Source organism: Lagopus muta, chromosome 24, assembly GCF_023343835.1.
Source record: "Lagopus muta isolate bLagMut1 chromosome 24, bLagMut1 primary, whole genome shotgun sequence".
In the NCBI taxonomy this organism is placed as follows: Eukaryota; Metazoa; Chordata; class Aves; order Galliformes; family Phasianidae; genus Lagopus; species Lagopus muta.
The window spans coordinates 4,270,071-4,289,878 of record NC_064456.1 but is presented as its reverse complement, the minus strand read 5'-3'; the positions used below and the strand labels follow the sequence as shown (position 1 = coordinate 4,289,878).

General features: G+C 50.5%; 3 protein-coding genes across 15 annotated transcripts in view; 2 read left to right on the top strand and 1 right to left on the bottom strand.

The window, feature by feature from the left end:
* The window catches only part of BLTP3A (bridge-like lipid transfer protein family member 3A), a 28,205-nt gene extending 13,512 nt beyond the window's left edge, over nt 1-14,693 (top strand). For 2 of the 3 annotated variants that reach the window (XM_048925670.1, XM_048925671.1), the window contains 14 exons: nt 72-249; nt 618-704; nt 1,194-1,358; nt 1,868-2,010; nt 3,123-3,264; nt 3,709-3,902; nt 4,616-6,180; nt 6,397-6,590; nt 7,091-7,242; nt 7,342-7,489; nt 8,931-9,196; nt 9,966-10,074; nt 10,644-10,759; nt 11,203-14,693. In XM_048925670.1, the coding sequence (XP_048781627.1) occupies nt 72-249; nt 618-704; nt 1,194-1,358; nt 1,868-2,010; nt 3,123-3,264; nt 3,709-3,902; nt 4,616-6,180; nt 6,397-6,590; nt 7,091-7,242; nt 7,342-7,489; nt 8,931-9,196; nt 9,966-10,074; nt 10,644-10,759; nt 11,203-11,328 (3,585 nt within the window). In that variant the 3' untranslated portion in view covers nt 11,329-14,693. Of the gene's footprint in view, nt 1-71; nt 250-617; nt 705-1,193; nt 1,359-1,867; nt 2,011-3,122; nt 3,265-3,708; nt 3,903-4,615; nt 6,181-6,396; nt 6,591-7,090; nt 7,243-7,341; nt 7,490-8,930; nt 9,197-9,965; nt 10,075-10,643; nt 10,760-11,202 lie in introns of those variants that run through there. The other variant, XM_048925672.1, reaches the window with a different exon arrangement.
* A 120-nt stretch (nt 14,694-14,813) lies between these two features.
* On the bottom strand, nt 14,814-18,416 carry TAF11 (TATA-box binding protein associated factor 11). Its single transcript, XM_048925725.1, has 5 exons — nt 18,198-18,416; nt 17,971-18,110; nt 17,470-17,557; nt 16,878-16,974; nt 14,814-15,715 (listed from the first exon to the last, which is right to left on the bottom strand). Exons 1-5 carry the CDS (start codon nt 18,393-18,395, stop codon nt 15,585-15,587), a joined length of 654 nt encoding a protein of 217 aa, XP_048781682.1. The 5' UTR covers nt 18,396-18,416; the 3' UTR covers nt 14,814-15,584.
* A 573-nt stretch (nt 18,417-18,989) lies between these two features.
* ANKS1A (ankyrin repeat and sterile alpha motif domain containing 1A) overlaps nt 18,990-19,808 on the top strand; it is an 81,639-nt gene continuing 80,820 nt past the window's right edge. For 7 of the 11 annotated variants that reach the window (XM_048925686.1, XM_048925675.1, XM_048925681.1 and 4 more), the window contains exon 1: nt 18,990-19,247. In XM_048925686.1, coding sequence (XP_048781643.1) covers nt 19,027-19,247 — 221 coding nt within the window. In that variant the 5' untranslated portion in view covers nt 18,990-19,026. The remainder of the gene's footprint in view (nt 19,248-19,808) is intronic. The other 4 variants (XM_048925682.1, XM_048925684.1, XM_048925683.1 and 1 more) reach the window with 4 other exon arrangements.

The window sequence follows — 19,808 nt, the reverse complement described above, 5'->3', positions numbered from 1 at the left end:
GAATACTTTGCCCTTTTGGCCTCAGAATATCTTCCAAGATGAGCTCTTACCAGGCTTGTTGTTTCCTACAGATCACACCACCAGCTCCCAGTACCCAGCAGTCCTGGTCTCAACCATTTGGAGTCAGCCCGAACGCAACCAGCATTGGTCAGTACTTTGAGAAACACGACATGAAGGAGTCGTCCTACCACCTCCTCATCTCACGCCTGGATCTGCACATTTGTGACGACAGCCACACTCGAGAGTCAGGTAACAGAGAGCAGCAGCAGGAGCAAAAAAATCAGCCCGTCCTTTTCTTTCTCAAAGGAGGATTTTCCTCTGGAAACTCTCCTGATTGGTGCCGTGAGAAGTGTGATTAATGGGAGCCTGGAAAGCAGTGGGGTCTTGTGGTTTGGAATTTGAGATTCTAGATCTGGTTCCTATGGTATAAACTGTTGCCTTGTTACATTCAATTGCCCTTTTCCTCCCCTAGGACGAGATTCTGATAGAGCTCTTTAGAAGCAGATACCAGCCATGGTAACAGTGATGGCAATCAGAGCAGCATTGTTCTGAATTATCCTGAGTCAGGGCTTGGATTGCAGAGCTGATCATAGTTTTCTTTGTTCCATTTCTCACAGGCACTTTGAAGCATGGGATGCTGGGAGGTGCCATGCAGCTGACCTTCAGGAGGATGGCTTTTGACTATTATCCCTTCCATAGGGCTGGTAAGGGGGTTTGTCATTCCAGCTTGAAAAAAGAACTTGAAGAATGGTGATGCTGTGAGGCGTCGGGCAGGGCAAGAAGAAAGAGCTGCACAAAGGACCTGGGTCTGAAATCCTCGTGGTCAGGGTTGATCTGATTTACCTCTTGGTGGAAGATTGACAAGTTGTTGGCAGAGTGCAAAGAAAGGAACGAGTTGCTGCCTGCCATAAAACCATAAAGTTGGAACTTTGAATTTCTTTTTGGGTTGCTGAAGCTCAGGACCTGATTCTGAGCACATCAATTAGAAAGGGTTGTGTCTCTGTTGGTTAAGTGAGGGTGCAAGAAGAAGTGTCACCGTGGCATTGTTCCCAATGCTTGTATTTGGAGTAGCAACAGAATGTGATACCAATCAAGGGGGATGCTTTACAGGTTGATATTGGTTTAAGGGGAACAAGAGAGTTGTGAGTATGCAGGAGCCTAATTTTAAAGCTGGTGTGTTTACTTCAATGCAGGAGATGCCTGCAAGCACTGGGTGAGGTACAGTGAGGCAATGGAGACGCGGGGACAATGGGCAAAAAGGTTGGTCAGTGAATTTCAGAGCAAGGTGGAGAAGCATTACGAAGAAATGGATGCTGCCTTTGCCAAGACTACACTTTCTCCCTTCAAAAAGAAAGCAGGTAAGGATGTTGGATTAAACTCCTTGTTTAGTTTGGATTAAACACCTTGTTGGAGGTGATAACAGCTGTTCTCCATCCAGCAGCATCTCCAGTTCCCTTTCTTAGCAGCTTGATCCGTTGTTCAGAATTGCATGGCACACCAAAAATCATCAGTTTAATGGCACAGTACAATGGATTTTATATTGGAATATTACTGCAGCAAGAATGGACAGGCCTGGCTTATTTCTATCCTCTTTAAGTGAATGTGTAATGAGTAAATGAAATAGGCTGAGCAGCAGAAGGTGGCTGAAATGCAGCTGAAGAACTTCTGTTGGTGCAGATCACGCTGATCTCTCACAGTTCCTCTGCAAGCACTGAGTGTTGGCTTTCTTTTGCTGCCTGGCTGTGCCCATCTGTTTCTAATTCTGGGGCTGTTATTTCTGCTCTGTAAGCACGTCTGTGTCAGAGCTGATGGCGACATTCACTACAAAGGAGTTGAGTAAAACCCTTCTGCTCTCCCATCCCCACAGATACGTCCTTGAGTCCTCACAAGAGCCCCCTGGAGAAGGGCCGTGGAGCTCCCTGCACTCTGCCCCAACTCCGGCACCCTCCCTGGCACCGCCTGCGCTCCAGCTGTGTGCTGCTGCGTGTGGACGACTTGGACGTTCACCAGGTGGGGGCTGAGCAGTGCCTGGGGGCAGCCACGTGGGGTTTATGTGAGGAAGGAAGTTTAATTGGCTGTGGTGCAAATAAATGGCACAGATCTCGCTCAGTGCAGGCCGGCCATCACAAGCTGAATGCCATTATTGTGCTGCTCTGCAGCCGTTAAGGCAAGCAGGGAGTGCTGGTCGTTGTCACGTGCAGAGGAAATTGCATGAAGAGCCACAGAGCTTCTGCGCTCTTTGAGTTCGTGTGGCTTTCAAACCTCCTCAGGCAAAGCCAGGATAAAAGATTTCATGTATTTGAGAAGGAGGTGAAGATGTGGATTTTTGACAGAGCAGGAATGTATCTGCCCTTGTGCTTTCTGACCCAGCACAGCAGGGATCACTGGAGCGGATCGCCCTACATCCACACACCCTGTGCCCTTTGAGATCTGTACCAGATGCTGTCATGCACTTACTGGCATGCTGTTAATACTGGAGAAAGTTATGATGGGATTCACTTCTGTTTATTCACATCACCTAAATCTGATTGATCTGGTTCTTAATAGCAGTGACGTGGGATATAAATCATAGAATCATAGGATGCCTTGGGTTGGAAGGGGCCCCAAGGATCATCAAGTTCCAACCCCCACAAGCAGGGCCACCAACCTCCAGATCTGGCACCAGCCCAGGCTGCCCAGGGCCCCATCCAACCTGGCCTTGAACACCTCCAGGGATGCACGGGGCATCACAGCCTCTCTGGGCAGCTGTTCCAGCACCTCACTGCTCTCTCTATGAAGAACTTCCCCCTGACATCCAACCTCAATCTGCCCTCCTTGAGCTTAAAACCATTTCCCCCTGTCCTATCACTGTTTACCCTTGTAAAAAGTTGATTGCCCTCCTGTTTGTAATCCCCTTTTAAATACTGGAAGAATATATGTGTATACAAAGAGATGAATTCCCTGGAAGGAGAGGAGTTGACAGTGTTAGAAGGTAGGGGAAAGTTGAATCATTACTGGAAAGCCAAGTGTGTTTGATGTGTAAATGAGACACATTGAGTGTGGGAGGCTGCAGGTTTCTGGGATGCTTTCTTTTGCCACTTGCAGGTTCTGTACAGCTGCATTTTTGCCATTGGTGTTTTCAGGTTTCCACAGCTGGCCAGCACAGTAAGAAACCTTCCACCCTGCTTTCGTGTAGCAGAAAATTCCTCAACCTGCCTGATCAGGTCTCTGCAATCCACATTGAATTCACAGAGTATTACTTCCCAGACAATCAGGACTTTCCAGGTAATACACCAAGGTTAGCACCTTCTTTCATAAGTTCCTTCAGAAATCAGTGTTTTCATTCTTTAGGTGTGTTGTCCATTTTGAAGCTTCTCTGCATGTCAATGTCCATTCGGTTCCCTGACGTTTTTGCATGTTTGCCTTTCTAAATTACTACTGAGAAAATGGTGCAGGGTTTATGTGGTGCAAAATGTGGAGGAAATGCTGTACTCAAAAGATAATGAACCCAAGAGCGTATTGAAGGACCTGCTTTGGTTAAAGCTTGGGCTTCTGGGACCCCAGGGAGCTCTGAGCGCTCTGCAGCCCTGATGTCAGAACTGGGGCTCCTTGCTGCTCTGCTGCTTCTCAGCTTTTCACATCCACGAGGTCTGTGTTGAGGTGGATGTTAAAGCCCTGTGCTTTGGTGTTCGCAGTGCAGGAACTGAATTTGATTCTGTTTTGTTCTAGTTCCTTGCCCAAACCTGTATGTACAGCTGAATGGTCTGACGCTGACCCTGGACACAGCAAGCATGCTCTGGATAAACCTCTTCTGTCTGGATCTTTATCGCAGCCTGGAGCAGTTCAAAGCGATCTACAAGCTGGAGGACTCAGGCAAATGTGATGAGCATGTTGACGTTCGACTGGATGGCTTCCAGCTGAAGGTACCATGCCCTTCCTCCTTTGCACAGCAGTGTCCTCTGCCTCTCTGTGGTGAATAGGGAATAGCTGGAGTCCAGGATGAGCAAACAAAACCTCCACCTTTGTTCTGCCCACTGCTTGTGTTGGTTTTGTTTTTATCTATGGGCCATAAAACAAGCATTTGAGTTCTACTTCAGAATAGATGGACAGGTCAGTAGTTATGGAAGCAGTTTCAAGGAGGAAGGAGGAATTGCTGGTTCAGGTAACCAGAAGTTGCTTTCTGGACTTTGGAAGTTGCTTTGACTCCCATTCCATTCCCAATGGGCATCTGTCTGTGGCGTTGACATCCTGTGATGTTTGCCATCTAGGTGATATTTTCCTTGTGTCTCATTTCTCTTCCCTGATTTGTAAATTTTATTCAATTTCTCAAAGGAGAATCTAGTTCAGCTCTTGGGATTTTAGTAGAGACCAAGACTTCTCAACTGTTTATATATTCCACAGCTGAATTTCTGTCATATCATATCACAGAATGGCCTGGGTTGCAAAGGAGCACAACGCTCATCCAGTCCCAACCCCCTGCTGTGTGCAGGTCCCAACCAGCAGCCCAGGCTGCCCAGAGCCACATCCAGCCTGGCCTTGAATGCCTGCAGGGCTGGGGCATCCACAGCCTCCTTGGGCAACCTGTTCCAATGCCTCACCACCTTCTGTGTGAAAAACATCTTCCTCTTTCTTGTAGCTCAGCATCCCTGTGGAGAAGAAAGTCGCTGCCCATCAGGATCGCCCGCAGGCGCTGTGCATCCACACGTCGGAGATGACGGCCACCAACACCCGCCATGCTCCCTTCTGCAGCTGCCAGGACCTCCAGAGCCTCTTCCGTAAATTTGCTGGTTCCGAATTCTTCCACTCCAGCTACACCCAGTTCCCACGATCCCAGGACAATTTTAACCTCCTCCATACCCTTTTCTTGCGCCATGCCTACGAGGTGGATGCTGGACCTCAGAAGCATTCAGGTTTTCCTCAGCCACTGCGCAAAACCTCTGCCTCTGAAGATCTGTGGTCTGTGAATTTCACTGAGCTCTGCCTGGACTTCGAGGGTGCTGAGAGCTCAAAGGGCAGAGCCCTTAGCTTTATTGAGCCGTTTCCCCTTTCCGTTTGGGCCTGTCTTCCCAAGAGATGGGGGCAAGCTCAGATATCTAAACGACAGCCATCATCTGCCTCTGATTTGAAAATCAAGTCTTCTGCCAGCTTTAGCAATCACTCCAAGAACGAGAACCTTCCCAGAGAGCATGGAGTTTGTCAAAGATCAAGAACTGACCAGGATCTGAAGAGCATCTACAAGGTCCCAGAGACGATGGATGCCTTGGGAGAATCTGAGTGTGAATTTAATGATGGAGTAGATGACAAAGAGCTGGAAGCCTCTGCTGATATCCACGTGCTTTTGTCCTCCTCTGTTCATGTCAAAGTTCGTCTCAACCACTACCAGTACCTGGTGCTGCTCAGGATGAAAGAAGTTCTGCAAACACTACAGGAGCAGCTGACCCAAGATACCCAGGAGGTGACTGGGTGTCCTTTAGATCCCATGTCTGCTTCGGTAGGAGTTATGTTCCACAGTGCTGAAGTGGCCCTGCTCATGAACCCGACACCAGGCTCCTGCTTGGAGCCCAAATCCCTCGACTCAGATACAACAAGCCTGATAGAGTCGGAGCTCTCACCTTCAGACAGCAAGGAGGGATTGGCAGCTGAAGAGAAGGAGCTGGCAGCTGAGGAGAAGGAGCAGAAATCCGAGACCGGTTCAGAAAAGGGGATGTGCAATAGCACAGGGGTCCCAGAGGACAATGAGGCTGAAAATACAGGCGCCAGAGCAACCAATGTGCCACTGGAGAGGCTTCCAAAATCTGCAAGCGATGGAGCTCTGAGCACAGCCCCACCAAGTAAGAGTGTGGAGGAGAAAGGTCTGATAGAGGAAGCTGTGGAAGCCCTGGTTGCAGAAGGAGCAGAAGAGCCTGGCAGCCATCCTCAGAGCCCTGCTCCCCTCCCTGTTAGCCCAACCTCAACCAGTGCCGGCCCCCCGGGAGGAGGAAATCCCTCTCTCAATGGCCAGGCAGAGCTTCTCCCTTTGAAGAACCTGGAGGTGGAGCTGTCTAGTGCACTGCACATCACAAAGGATGCCACCAAGGAAGCTCTGCATGTTACCATGGACCTCACCAAAGAAGCTATGTCTATAACAAAAGATGCTCTGAGCTTGAGCCGGGAGAAGATGACCTCTACTGTGCAGAAAATGCTCTCTCTCCCCCCAGCCAAGTGAGTGAGCTATCCTCCTGCAAGGCTGCTGGGAAAGGGGGAAGATGTAGGTCGACGGCTCCCTCTGTCTGTGTGCCATTTGGACCAGAGAGGTGTCAGACCTTCATAATATAAGTAGACGAAAGCCTGCATTGCAAGCATGCAGAGTTTAGTGCAGTACCTGTGTAATCCTAAGCTGTTTGCCTTTGTCCTTTTCTTTGTTGTATTTTTTTGTAGGGATTCTGTGCCCAAAGCAGAAGAGGGGGCCGTGACTCCAGGGGGTGGCAGCAGCCGGATGCGTTTCTTCTCCATGAAGAGGACAGCATCCCAACATTCCTTTGACACCACGTCTGTGGATGGGAGTGGTCCTGAGGATGGGCTGTCAGTGGACAGCGATGGCAGCGATGGCTTTGTAATGCTCACAGACTCTGGTAACCAGGGTCCAGCTGTGTCCTCGTCCCCTCTCTTACTTCACACCAGCTAACAGTGCAGCTCATGCTGTGTTCTTGCAGGATTCCTTGTGCCACTCATTCTTTTTGAAGATGATGAGCATTTTCACCCACAGTGGCTCTTAATGCTTTTGTAGATGCTTTTTTTTTTGAGATGAAGAGTATAAATGAGTGGGGAGGGTTTTCCCAGCACCATCACTGTGCTGCTCTGAGGCATTTGGCCATAGTAGAGTGAGAGGTGGTGTGCAGGTGGGCAGATGTGCCACAGCTTCTGGGGAGGGTTTCATAAAGGATGGTTGGAAGTAGGGATGCCGTGCATTGCAGTGAGTATTCTTCACTTCAGCTGCACATTGTTTAGGTTCATCCAAGGAACTGGAAAGCATTCTCTGGAGGATGTTTCAGGTCGTGAGATTAAGGCAGATGCTGAGACCAGAAAAAAAAAACACCAAGAATCGAGCTGTTGTTGTTCCATTCTATTTCAGAGCCCAGCCTGGACCCTCTTCCTTCAGGGCATCTTCTCCAGCTGCACAGCAATGCAGGCAGCAGAGCAAACCTGGTGGCAGAGGACGAGAGCGGAGCTTCTCCTGAAATAAACAGCTCAGCTTCCCAGAGCGAGGAGCCCAGCCTGCAGCTGGTCAGAGCTTTGTTCCCTTGTGATGCTGTCTCTCACTGAGCCTTGAAGTGAACCGTGTGGCTGTGTTCCACTGGCTGAGCTTGTCCCTCTGTGTTTCAGGTGTCTGTCCTTCTACTGAAGATGAACGAAGTGAACTGTGCCATAGAGGCACGAGGTGATGATTTGTCTGTTGCTTTACAAGTCATGAACGTGGTTCCAGAGCAGCTGAACAATGTTGGGATGTGGCAATACCTGCGTGGCTGTGTGGGTAAGGCTCTGGCTTTTACAACTGGGTCATTTGCCAGCTGCTCTCAAGGAATCTTCCGTTCTAACTTCAGTGTTCACAAAGCTGAAGTACCTGTGCAGTCAAGCTGTGTGGTGTCCAGCACAGTGAAACCCTCATCCTTCATGGAAGTGTTTAAATTTCTTCTGGAGTGCATGAAATCAGCAAAAAGAGGGATAAAACTCCCTAGAGAAACCCCAAATTATCCCTGCCTGAGAATAACCCTTCTGGGCTGGGGCACTTCCCTACAGATGTGTTCGAATTTTAAAGAAACAAACAAATGGAAAGCACAGGAGCAGCTGCAACCCAAACCTTCTGAGTGCAGACGTGCTCAGTTGGGCTGCTATTGATCCATGCTGTCTGTAACCACGAGGGGGCAGAGCGAATAGAAGGTTGTGTGGTGGTGAGCAGCTCTGGGAGGCTGAGAGTTTCTGCTCTGTTTGTGCTAATGCTAAATGAAGGCTGGTTTTGTGCTGATGGTGAGAGAGGTGGGTGGGCCTGGGGGATTAAGGAGCCTGGTTCTGGTGGCAGCTTCTGGGATGTGAACTCTGAGTGTTTTGAAACCTGGTCTTATTTATTATGGGAACAGGTTGCCCAAGGAGGCTGTGGATGCCCCATCCCTGCAGGCATTCAGGGCCAGGCTGGATGTGGCTCTGGGCAGCCTGGGCTGCTGGCTGGGGACCTGCACACAGCAAGGGGTTGGAACTGGATGAGCATTGTGCTCCTTTGCAACCCAGGCCATTCTGTGATTATGTGATTTCTTGTGAGACCTATTTTGACCATTTCCCTTACTACTGATGCCATCTGATTGCCCCTCACTGCAAGAAAGATATTGAGGCCCTGGAACGTGTTCAAAGGAGGGCAACAAAGCTGGTGAGGGATCTGGAACACAGGGCTGATGAGGAGAGGCTGAAGGAGCTGGGAATGTTCAGCCTGGAGAAGAGGAGGCTCAGGGGAGACCTTATTGCTCTCTATAACTTCTGAAGGGAGGCTGTAGTGAGCTGGGGGTCGGCCTCTGCTCTCGTGCCATCAGTGATAGAACCAGAGGGAATGGCTTCAAGCTACGGCAGGGGAGATTCAGGCTGGACATGAGGAAGTATTACTTTTCAGAAAGGGTGGTCAGGCACTGCAATGGATGCCCAGGGAGGTGGTGGAAACACCGAGCCTGGGGGTGTTCAAGGAAAGGCTGGATGTTGTGTTGAGGGACATGGTGTAGTGGGAGCTGTTGGTAAGAGGTGAACGGTTGGACTGGATGAGCTTTGAGGTCTTTTCCAACCTTGGTGATTCTATGATTCTATGATGTCCTGCAGTGAGGTCTTTCAGGGTCGTGCTTTAGTGGGCATTTTGGTGACGGGCTGAGGGTTGGACTGCAGCTGTCTTTTCCAACCTTAATAATTCTGTGTTTCCGTGATGCTTTCTGCTTCAGGAGATGCAGAGGTGGAGCAGCCTTCAGCCCCTGAAGCTGCTCAGACCCAGCCACAAGTGTGCTTGCGCCTCGCAGCAGGGCCTCACGCTGCTGTGCATTCCCCGCTCGCTGTTCAGAACGGCTTCCTTCAGATGCTGCTCCGCAGTTACGCAGCAGAGTTCTTCATGTCCTTCCTTACCAACCTCGGCCCCTTCCTTGAGGATGAAATCATCCCGGAGGTGATCCCCATGGAGATTGAAGTCGTGGATGCCAAAATCACGTTGAAGGTGGGTGTGTAGGGAGCTGAGGCGGGATCCTGAGCAGGGCTCACCTCGGTGTTCTGCTTCGGGAAGGATGATGTGGGATCGCTGTGCCTTTCTGCAAAGCTCCTGTTTCCCTGATGGTGTTTTATTTTGTTTCTAATGGGCAAACGGTAACACAAGCTCAGATGGTGGAGAAACAGGAGCCTGCCATTCAGACTCTCTCCCCAGCTTTGTTGATGATCTATTTGCAGACTGAAGGGAAAGAGAATTAAATACCTCTTCCCCAAGTGCTTGTGTGAAATGAGAATTATTTGACCTTTTTGGTAAGCGTGTAAAGAATTATGGGTGAAAAAAACCACATTATTTAAAGCTGGTTGATGTAAAGGCGGACAAAACTGTTTTTCTGAAAGCAATAAGCTTGTTCCACTGGCAAGCAGGAACCACAGCAACCTGAGAATCTCCAGACTTAGAGATACTGGCTTCATTTTAATAGGTTTTTGAATCAGGAATTTGCAGGACAACTGTGAGAGTGATCCCAGGGGAGATGGCTTCTCCCCAGCCTTTGTCATGGATATGGCAGAACTGTGCTGTGATCCCTGCCAGTCCTTTCTGCACAAATTAAGTCTCTGCGTAAATAAAGCCAGGCTTTCCCATATGGTGGGTGACCTTGGTGAGCTCTGGTTGGTAATGTTACCCCTGTGAAGGCTGGGGGCAAGGGGAGCCCTTTGCCAGAGCTGTCACAGCAGTTAATGTCTTTTTTCTGCCTTTTGTTTTGCTGTGTTTAATTCTCCAGGATGACAGCCCCCAGATATACCCCACCTCCCCTGGCCCTGTTCCTGTCACCTTGGCAATAGATCACGTCCTCGTGAAGCGCGGAGATGATGGAGTTTTCTACCTAACAGGTCAGAAATGTCAGCAAACGTGTTTTATTCTCTAGGCCTTGTTGGAGGTTGTGCTCTGCTGGGCCTGATTGTGGAGGCTGGAGCCGAAACTGGATGGTTGGTGGTGGGAAGGATGCACTCTGTTGTGTGTGCTGTCCCTAATTCTGATTCTTGCAGTTCTGCAGAATGGGCAAATAATCTTTTTCTTCAGTGCCAGCACCTACAGCCTTTGGCTGCTCTGCAGGGCTAGTTGCTGGCTGCAGGCATTCCTGCCTCTCTGCTTCTCACTGCTTTTGTTGTATTGTTTGGGCAGAAAAACTGATACCTCAAGCAGAACAGATTAACAGCTAGAACAGTGAATGGGCAGCCTGAATTCGTGGCTGGTGTTTCCTAGAGCTTATACAGTCATGAAGCACTTCTGCACCTTCCTTTGGCGTAGCTTCTCCCTTTTAAAATGGGGATGTGTCTCTTTTTTTCCTGTTTTTGTTTCAGACAAAAAGAGCATCCAAGTTTTTCTTGCAGTCCTAAGAATCCTGTCAAATAAATAATAATTAAATATCTCCATGCTTTTTGTTTTTTTTTCTTTCCAGCTCCACAAGGGGAGGACTCACCGAAACTGGACAAACCTGTGTCAGTTCTTCAGGGCCACAAGGCCCCAGCACGGTGTGTGTTGGCAGCACCAGCAGGAGGGATGCATGGACTGCAGGTGAGTCACTGCTGCCTGCTGCTGTCTAGACAACCAGATAGCTGGCAGTGGGCAGGAAAAGTCTTTTGTCTGCATCTGTTTGCACTTACTGGTAGGTGTGGTGTGTTGCAGATAGGGAGCGCACACAGAGCAGTCTGTACCTCCCTTTACAGGCATTCAGAGTATTAAGGGATCTGCTAGCTTGCTGCAGGCCTTACTCCTAGGGCTAGAAGTGTGAAAGGAAGTCTTAAGAGAAAGTAGACATTAGAAATGCATCTCTGGCAGCCTGAGCTGGCTCTGCTGACAGCTATGGAAGTCCTCAGGCAGCGGTTAGAAGTACTTTGCAAATCAAACTGGTGGCTGTCAGTGAGCTTTGTGTGTGCATGAGTGTAGTTAGATCTGCCCTGCTGCTTACCTTTCTAAACTCCTGCTTTGTTTTTCTTTTTCTTCTCTGTCTCTTGTAGTTAAAGGAAGTGCCAGAGTTGCAAAGAGAGCTTCAGAACATGAAAATAGCCCTTGCAGAAGCCAACATGGACAAGGCTCGCCTTCTGCAGGAAATTAGGAAATACAATCCCCTCTTTGAGCTCTGACAGTAGGCTGCAGCTGCTCAGGAGTGGAGACCACCACCAGCACTAAGGCAGCGAGTTTGATTACATTGCTGCTAAACAGGTCAACCTCCTGGAGAACTGATTGTCACAAAGAGTGGAAACCAACCGTGATTGCAAAATACTCTTCGTACAGGGAGAAAGGGCAGAGCTTGGCTGAGCAGCACGGGAGCAACGAGGAGTTACCCGTGTGCTGCCACTTCCCTCTGTCCTGGCAATATGGTGCTACCACCTGCCACTGAACCAGGGCAGCACCCAGCCTGCAAACAAAAGGCCTGAAGTTGGCGTGGGGACACCGTGGCTCTTCATGCACACGGTGGCAGAGACAGTCTGCTGTCAGCCCTTCTGCCTGCAGGTGGTTGGCGTTAGGATTTCTGCTTTTTTCTGCCCTCCTCTTTGTGTTCTTGCCCAGTGACACGTGCCAAAGAGCGCAGCAAAAGGAGTGCAGTTCAATTCACCGCATCAAGGAGTGGCAGAGAATAGGCAGGGCAGAAAATGTGGCTCGGAGCTGTGATGTGAAAAGCATGTGTATTGTCACACAGAGAGAGAAACTGAGGTCAGGGGGTGTGGGAGATGCAGAATGGGTTTCCCCATGTGGAGGAAGGGAGCTACAGCTCACCAACCCCTCAAGAACAGAGCCAGGATAGAAGAGGAATTCTTTCAGGTTTCTTTTTCCACCTCTAGGAAAAAGAGGTGGTGGTGTATTAGACTTGGTCTAAATCACTCTCAATCCTGCAACGTTTGGCTTTTTTGATGCAGAAGCAACGAGGAATTCATTATTTCATTACCAAGTGCTGTTTAATCTGTCTTTAATTTTACAGTCAAAGAATAGGGGTGATGGAAGTTGGCTGAACCATGGAATGAGGCCTTTGTGTTTCCTTTTGGACACGTGGTGTCCTTAAACCATTGTGTTTCCCAAGTTTCACCAGTGGGAACACCAAGAAATAGCTGTCTGCACTCCTACAGGGCCGTGTATTTTTCATAGCTCTGGGCTCATGCTCAGTGTTCCACGTCTTCTAGCAGGGATTCTGGTGTGTGGGTCAGGAGAAGGGTGCTGAGCAGGGTCCCCTGGGTGCAGGCTGACACTGCTAACTGCTCACCGGGGGATGGAGGTGAAAATAAGCAGGGTTTGTATGCTTTGTATTCTTACCTTTGCTTGAAGTCTGCGTGGCTGAATGGGGGGATTGGTCTAATTAGTAATTCGTGCTGCTCTGGCACAGCATGGTGGAACATTCACCTCCATCTGTGTTCAGGGTGAGTGCCCATCCCTGCCCATCAAATGTAGCATCTGTACTGTGTGCAGAATTCATGGCAGTTCAGCAGATTTCAGGTGCATTTTCTGATTGTGTAAAGGCACACAGTACCCATAACTTTCTTCTGTTGGATTTTTTTTTTAATGTGTGTGTGTAAGCATTACTTCGTTGTATTTAGATTAACTAAAGTAATAGATTTTAATCCTGCTTGCTATGCAAGGAACAGCCTCTGATTTACAAGCCATGAGAAGCTGAGGCCTGGGAGCACCACGAAAGAAAGCAGTGATGTACGAGCTGAGTTTGCTCTGATGTACTTTTCCCTTTGCCCAGCTCTGGAGCTGCTGAGCAGTTTACAGACACTTTAACAGACACTCCTGGTATCTTTTGAGCTCTCCTGCAGCTCTGGGGCAATAAGGACATATCTGCAGCACGGCGTTGGGCGCCGAGGCGCTGCTGTGATTTGTGGGGAGCTGGGAGTGTCCTTGCTGTGTTTGTTTGCTCACCCTCTGTAAAAGAGGGTATGTAAGAGATAGAGGCTGATTGTCTGCTGTCACTGTTAAGATCATCAGTGTGATTTGGTGTCTGACTCCACTGTGCTGAAGGTAGCCCTGACTAATGTTCCTTGGGAGCTGTGCTGGGATGCGGGGTCTGAACAGCCTTGGGGCAGACTGTGCTGTTCCAATGCAGTTTGTGGTGTCTTTGCCTGCCCAGCTGTGACTGACCCTGCCTCCGATCAGCTGTGACAGCGGCAGTGAGAGCCTGACCTGCCTGCTGGAAACCAGAAGCAAATGGGCACAAATGAAAGGAAAGGAGGAGAGTTTGCCTTTGGCAGAGGGCTCTGCGCCTGCCGCCACTCTGCAGGGCTGGAGCTGATGTTTGGTGCTGTGCCTTTCACAAGATGGCTTTCCCTCCTCCTCAGGGAAGCCCTCTCCTGGTTCCTGTTAGACAGCTTTGCTGTTTTCTCTGGAGCACATTGTGTGACCCATCCCCAGCTCAGTGCACAACTCGGGTTTGTGGTGCTGCCTGTGATGGAGCAACGTTCTGGAGCAGCCCGTCAGGCCTGTTCTCTAGAGGAAAATGCACTTTAACTTTCTAAGCATCAGCGGGCATTTCCTTCACCAGTACTGCCTCGTGCATAGAATCCAGAAGTAAAAGCAGGGGTCAGAAATGCAAGATATCTTCCATACTGAAATAAAACTCTTTTCATGCGCAGTTCTCAGAGTAATAGAGGAGGGAGGAAATAAAGTCTCTGTGTATCTCCAGACTTGCTGTGAAACAAACCTATATGCAAAAGCTCACTGTAAGTACCATTATGAACTGCACAAAGCCCACATAAGCAGAAGTTGAACTTTTGGTCAACCTACGTGCTTCTGTGCTTTCTTCTTTCTGCGTGAAGCAAGAGAACGCTTGCCTTAGGTGGAATGCACTGCTATTCTTCCTTTTTATTCACCAGCTGCTTGAAAATGGGAGGTTCCTTTCTTTCACACTTTGTGACTTTTTGTTTGAGTAGAGCTTCATCTCCAGCCAGCATAAGGAATGGATGGGCAGAAGGGGTTTTCTCCAACACGGTGCCTATTTGCAGTGTCACAGAGCTCCTTACCTCTCTTTCCACGTGGGCAGACAGACCAGAGCTGGGCCCAAGCTGCTGGCAGCAAATCTCTTGCTTCAGCAACTCGAGTGCCCCAGTTCTGTGTGACAATTAAATCACTTCCACTATCTTCTGCTTTATGGAGAGAAGTACTGTAAAACACCACCCCCTTCCTTTCTACGAGATGTAGGTGGGAGGACAGAACTCCACTGATGATGATTAGCAAAGTTTACTCTTTAGAGCCTTTTGTTTAAGGGCTCTACGTTATGAGAGCCAACTTAATCCTTTGTGTAACTACATGGCAGTTACCCCAGGAAAAGCACGTGGCCTCAGCATCTTTTACCTTTAGTGAGAAGTGTGCTCAGAGGGGATTACTGGATGCACAGGTGGGTGATGTACAAGTCTGAACTTGAATTTTAGGCAGTATTGGAACTTTGTTGCAGTATATTTCCACTCATGCATTTATTGGTTCTGTGAACCATGAAAAGAAATTAAACTTGTTAACCTCCTCACGGGCTCCTGCATTTTTTTCCCCCCTCCTTTTCTTCCTCACGCTCCCCATTGTATGGATTCCAGGCAGCTCCATACAGCTGGGAGGAGCAGCCGAGCGATGACTTAAGAAGCATCAGCTGTCAGCACGTGTTCCCTTGCTCGTGGTCATGGAGCAATATGGAGCAATACATGCCGGAGGCGTGAAGCTTCTTGGACATGTTGGGCTTGGTTGAGGCAGATCGCAGCGCGCTCTCCCTGCTTTGAATCACACCAACACCATTACACAATTACCATGTGCTGTCCAAAGGAGACTAAGAATATAGCAACGAGTTTATTGTACAAAAAAAAAGACACTTCTGTACAGAGACATCACCACGGCTGTGCCAGCAGCAGGCACGATGCTGGTGGGTAAATACATGGAAGATGTTGCACGTTTCTTTTGCAGGCTGCTGGATCAGAGGACCCTGAGGCACCAGGCCAAGAATCTGCCTCCTCCTCGAGCCCGCACAGCACTAAGCTGACAAGCTGGCCTTCAGCAGTTATTGCAGGAAACATCCCCATGGTTGCCTACATGAATGACTGCACACAACGTGCTGCTCGTGGGCTGCTGGCAGGGAGCCTCTCCTATGGGGATGAGCTTAATGGGACAACTGCAGCTTCAGCATTTCTCCCTGCCCTTCTATCCCATGAGCCATGCTGAGAACTTTCATGGTAGTTTTGTAAACTGAAAGAATCCACAGAAACCTCCATGCTTGAAGTTACTGAAATCCACGTTGAATTGAGCTTGAGAGGCTCCTGGGAGAGGACTGCAAGCAGGAGAGGGGGAGTGCTTCTGTCTCATATCTGCTGTACGGTGCACAACCGAAGCTTGTTTGAACTTGTCTTCTCTTTGCTGATCCCAGGACACTTCAGTGGAAGATGATCTTTTTATATTTGGAATTTGGGATCTGTCCTCGTGACTTGAGCCTCCTGACAGCCTCCCGCATGTGTTTGGGCTGAAGAGGTGGCAGCTCCCCCCACTTCTCACACACATCCAGCGCTAAACAAAAAAACAGGAGTTGACATGAGCAAGGACAGCTCAGCTCTGCTGTTCTCCCAGCAGGCGACATTTGAAAAGCCTCCTACTGGTCGAACTTCGATAATAAAGGCAGCAGGTAACACTGCTCAAGGTTTACAGCTCATGTTTTATCTGTACACAAGAACAAAACAGCTTTGTGTGTCTCTCTGAAGAAAAACCAGTCCTTGGGGCACCAATACCAGCTCAGAATCAGCTGCTTTTCAACAACATTCCAGCTGCTATGGAATAGACTAGGTCATGCAAGAGCTTGACAAGGCTTCATCATCTTAAACTTGCTACTGTAAAACCACCCCCAGCTCGTGAAGTATGTTCTGGGGCTTGTGTGCAGCAGTGATAGGAGGGAACAGCCTACAGCTGACTTGAAGGGCAGTCCCTGTTCTTCATTTCTGGTAAGTATCATTCAGGTCTCCTGCCAAGGACATGAAGCAATTAAGTACAGCAGCGAAGCTGCTTATCCAGACAGCCTCTGGCAACACAGAGCTGCAGACACAGTCAAAGCAGAAGAAGTGCCAAAAGCTGCATCATCCTCGCTGATGGCAATCCCTGCACATCCAGGCCGTGTGTTTTGTGTGACAAGCCTGTACTAAGTTGTTGGCACAAAAACCAAGAATCTTTTCCTCCTCTGCATGAGCCCGCACACAGCTGGGTCAGCCTTGCACAGGCCAAGATCTCAGCTCACTGCAGTGACAAAGAATCTTGCAGGTTAAGAGGCTTAAATAACACATTTCCCTTCTAAGCTGAATTTGTCACAGTAGTATTAATGAGATCTTTGCTTTGGCACTGCAGCCTACTCATGTAGGAGCAAGAACTTCTAAGTTATCTTCTGCAGAAAAGATAAAAAAGGAGGAAGGCACTCACTGATCTCTGCTGGTTTATGGGCAATTATATTAACAGCATTAGAGTGGAATATGGACAATGCCACACTTCCCCCCAAGTCTCAACAGCAGCTTTCTGCTGCTGCTGCTGAAAGCAGGAGGGCTCTGCAGGGCAGTGTGTCAAGCTGCAGACCTGGAGAAGAAGCCACAAAAGTCCAGCTTTATCTCATGTCCCTCTGTTCTGCTTTAAACAATGCACTCTCTCTCTGTTCTTAACCTTTTACTGAACAATAATGTGATTTGCTCACCTTCCTCCACCACTTCCCCAACGAAGACCTTGGAAATGCCAGACATAGCAATAACCACGTTCTGAGAGACAGATGTGCCCGTGATGGACTGGATCAGCTGCACAAACCAAGAAGAGGCAGTCAGTCAAATGAGGCACATGCAGCAACAGTGAAATACTTCACATTATATTTAGTAATTGGAGCCTGCCAAATCAAGCATCAGTAAACAAAATGAGCAGAAACAGCAGTGAATGATCTTTGGAATAAGGTCCTATAGCTGTGGGCACATGCTAACTGTAACAGTTTTAGATTACTTTTATTCAGCTACAGATCTGTACTAGCAACTGTCCCCCAAACTACTTTCATGTGAGATAAGCTCCTATTTAAACTGCATAAACCCCATGGGCGCACTGAGTACGACATAACCAGATAAGCAGATCTAGGGACGGCCACAAAGGCTGAGATGTGGCTGGAGGGGAGGGTGTGAGTGCCCACAGTCCTGAACTGCTGAGCCCCCCATAGTAATAAGTTTATGTACGTGTGTGAGGCTGGGCTGGGAGCGTGGCCAGGCTCAGCCTGTTTGCTTTGTGCTGAGGCATGACTGAAGTCGTACCCGTTTGATAGCAGCTTTGGGGAAGGCAGAGCGGCGATACATCTCGTAACGATTCAGCTGTTCTTCAGAAAAGGAGGAGACCAGTATTCTGGAGGGGAGAGAATGAATCACTTACAGAGATTTAAAAAAACCAAACAGGCACAATTCTGAAGCTCGTTAGGCTGCTGACACAGTTCTGTAAAGCATTACAACCATCCTCAGCCTCCCAGCAGCATAAAAAAGAGCTGGAGAGAAAACAACAGCACTCCAGTTGTGTTAAGATTTGCAACGCAGATGGTGAGGCAGCTCAGAGGGATCTGGGAAAGAGCTGCAGATACAGAACATCCTGGGTTGGAAGGGAAACATAGGGATCCCACACCAAACTCCTGGCCCCGCACAGCACCACCCAAACCCGATGGCTGTGGTGTCCCAACAGAGCCATTCCCCTCGGGGGGGCCTCGCATCGCATTTGGACTGAACACCTCCAGCCCTATCAGAACCCCCCACCCCGGGCGCACTCACTGCATCTTCTGGATCTCATCTTCGTCCACTTTGTGCTTCCTCTCCTTCCTCTCCTTCAGCTCCAGCTTCACCTTCTTGGCCGCCGACGGCTGCAGGCTCAGGTCCTCCCCGTCCAGCGCCTCCCCCTCCGCGCTCCTCACCTGCACGAGAGAGCGGCGCCGTGGCGGCGGCCCCGTTCGCTTCCCGCTCCCCGCCCCTCACGGCCGAGCCCGGCGCTGTGCCCTCACCTCCCCGTCCGCTGCCTCCACCTTCAGCTCCCCGCCGCCTCCAGCCTCCCTCGCCTCCCCCTCTGCCGCCCCCTCCGCGGCCGCCGGTTCCTCCGCGGCCTCAGCGCCGCCCCCGGTAGGGGATGAGGCGGTGGGTGACGGCTCCCGCTCGGCGCCGCTCCCTCTCTCCTCCCGACCCGGCTCTCCGGGTTCCGCCATCGCCCCGCGTCGCGCCGTCGCGCAGTGATGACGTCACACTACAGCGGCCGGCGGGTGGGGGCGCTGTCGTTATGGCAACGGGGCTTCTATGGGTCTGAGCGCCGTGGGGCCTTCGGAAGTTGAGCTCAGCTTGGGGACGGGACCTTTGCCCCCCACGAAGCTCCTTCGGGAGCTGAAAGCAAGTTCAGGATTCTGCTTCCGACCTGAAAGCTGTGGCAGCTCTTCAAGCGGAGACGGCTGCTTGAAGCGACTGCACACGGAAATGTTTCTAACCTCTTTAAGGTGGAAATCTGCCTCGTCTGTAGCTGAGGTTGCGGGTTTAATGCATCGTTTTGCAGGGCTGTGTTCTGTACGCGCCTCATTCCTTCATGAAAAGGAAGGGGATGAAAATACGAGTCCTCCTGAGCGCCCTGCGGGATAGCAGGCCACGCCCACTAGTGCGGGCCACGCCCACTCAGTGCAGGCCACGCCCAGCTACATTAGGCCACGCCCGGATACATTAGGCCACGCCCATTCGCAATAGCACAAACGGGTCCCTCAGACCACGCCCACGCACCCGCAGACCACGCCCCCCGAGCATCCTTCCGGGGCGTGGCCTGGCGGGAGGCGGTGGCGGCGGCCGGGCCGGGCCATGGGGAAGGAGCAGGAGCTGCTGGAGGCCGCCCGTACCGGGAACCTGCCCGCCGTAGAGAAACTGCTGTCGGGAAAACGCCTCAGCTCCGGTTTCGGTTCCGGGGGAAGCGGAGGAGGTGGTGGTGGAGGTTCCGGGGGTGGTGGAGGCGGTGGAAGCGGCGGTGGAGGAGGAGGAGGTGGAGGTGGTGGTGTGGGGCACCCGCTGTCCAGTCTGCTGAGGTGAGCCGGGGGGGCTGTGAGGGATGAAGGCATTGTAGGGCTGTGGGGCTGCAGGCCTGGGGAGCTCTGTGGGGCCGAGAAGCTGCGGGCCCGTGGGGCAGCTGGGCTGTGTTCAGAGGTGAGCATAGGGCTTGAGGCTGTGGGAGGGTTGTTATGGGTGGCTGTGTGGTGTGAGGGCTGTGGAGGGCTGAGGGGCTGCAGGGCTTTGGGGTAGGAGGTGGGAGTTTGGAGCTGTGGTGTGGGATGTGTGGAAGGCAGTGGGGTGTTAAGTGTGTCTAGGCTCTCGAGGTGAGCACTGAGCTTTATGGGAGCTTAGATTTGTGGGGTATGTAGGGTTGGGGTGCTGTAGGGCTGCGGAGAAGGAACGGAGGTGTGTGGGCTGGAGAAATCTTAGAGTTGGGGTGCATATGGGGCTGGGAGACTGAGAACTGTGCTGCTTGAGGTGAGGTGTGGGCATAGGGATGTTGTAGGACTGTGGGGCAGGTAGGGATTGTGGGGTTGATGGGGTACAGGGTTGAGGGCACAAGATGTATGGGGTTAGTGGGTTTGTAAGTGTGAGCT

Excerpts from the sequence above, each read along its gene's own strand:
- TAF11 (XM_048925725.1), bottom strand. The coding sequence starts at position 18,395 with ATGGCGGAACCCGGAGAGCCGGGTCGGGAGGAGAGAGGGAGCGGCGCC. Across the intron at positions 18,111-18,197 it reads TGGAGGCAGCGGACGGGGAG|GTGAGGAGCGCGGAGGGGGA; the intron begins GTGAGGGCACAG and ends TCTCTCGTGCAG. Across the intron at positions 17,558-17,970 it reads GATGAGATCCAGAAGATGCA|AATACTGGTCTCCTCCTTTT; the intron begins GTGAGTGCGCCC and ends TCTCCCCTCCAG.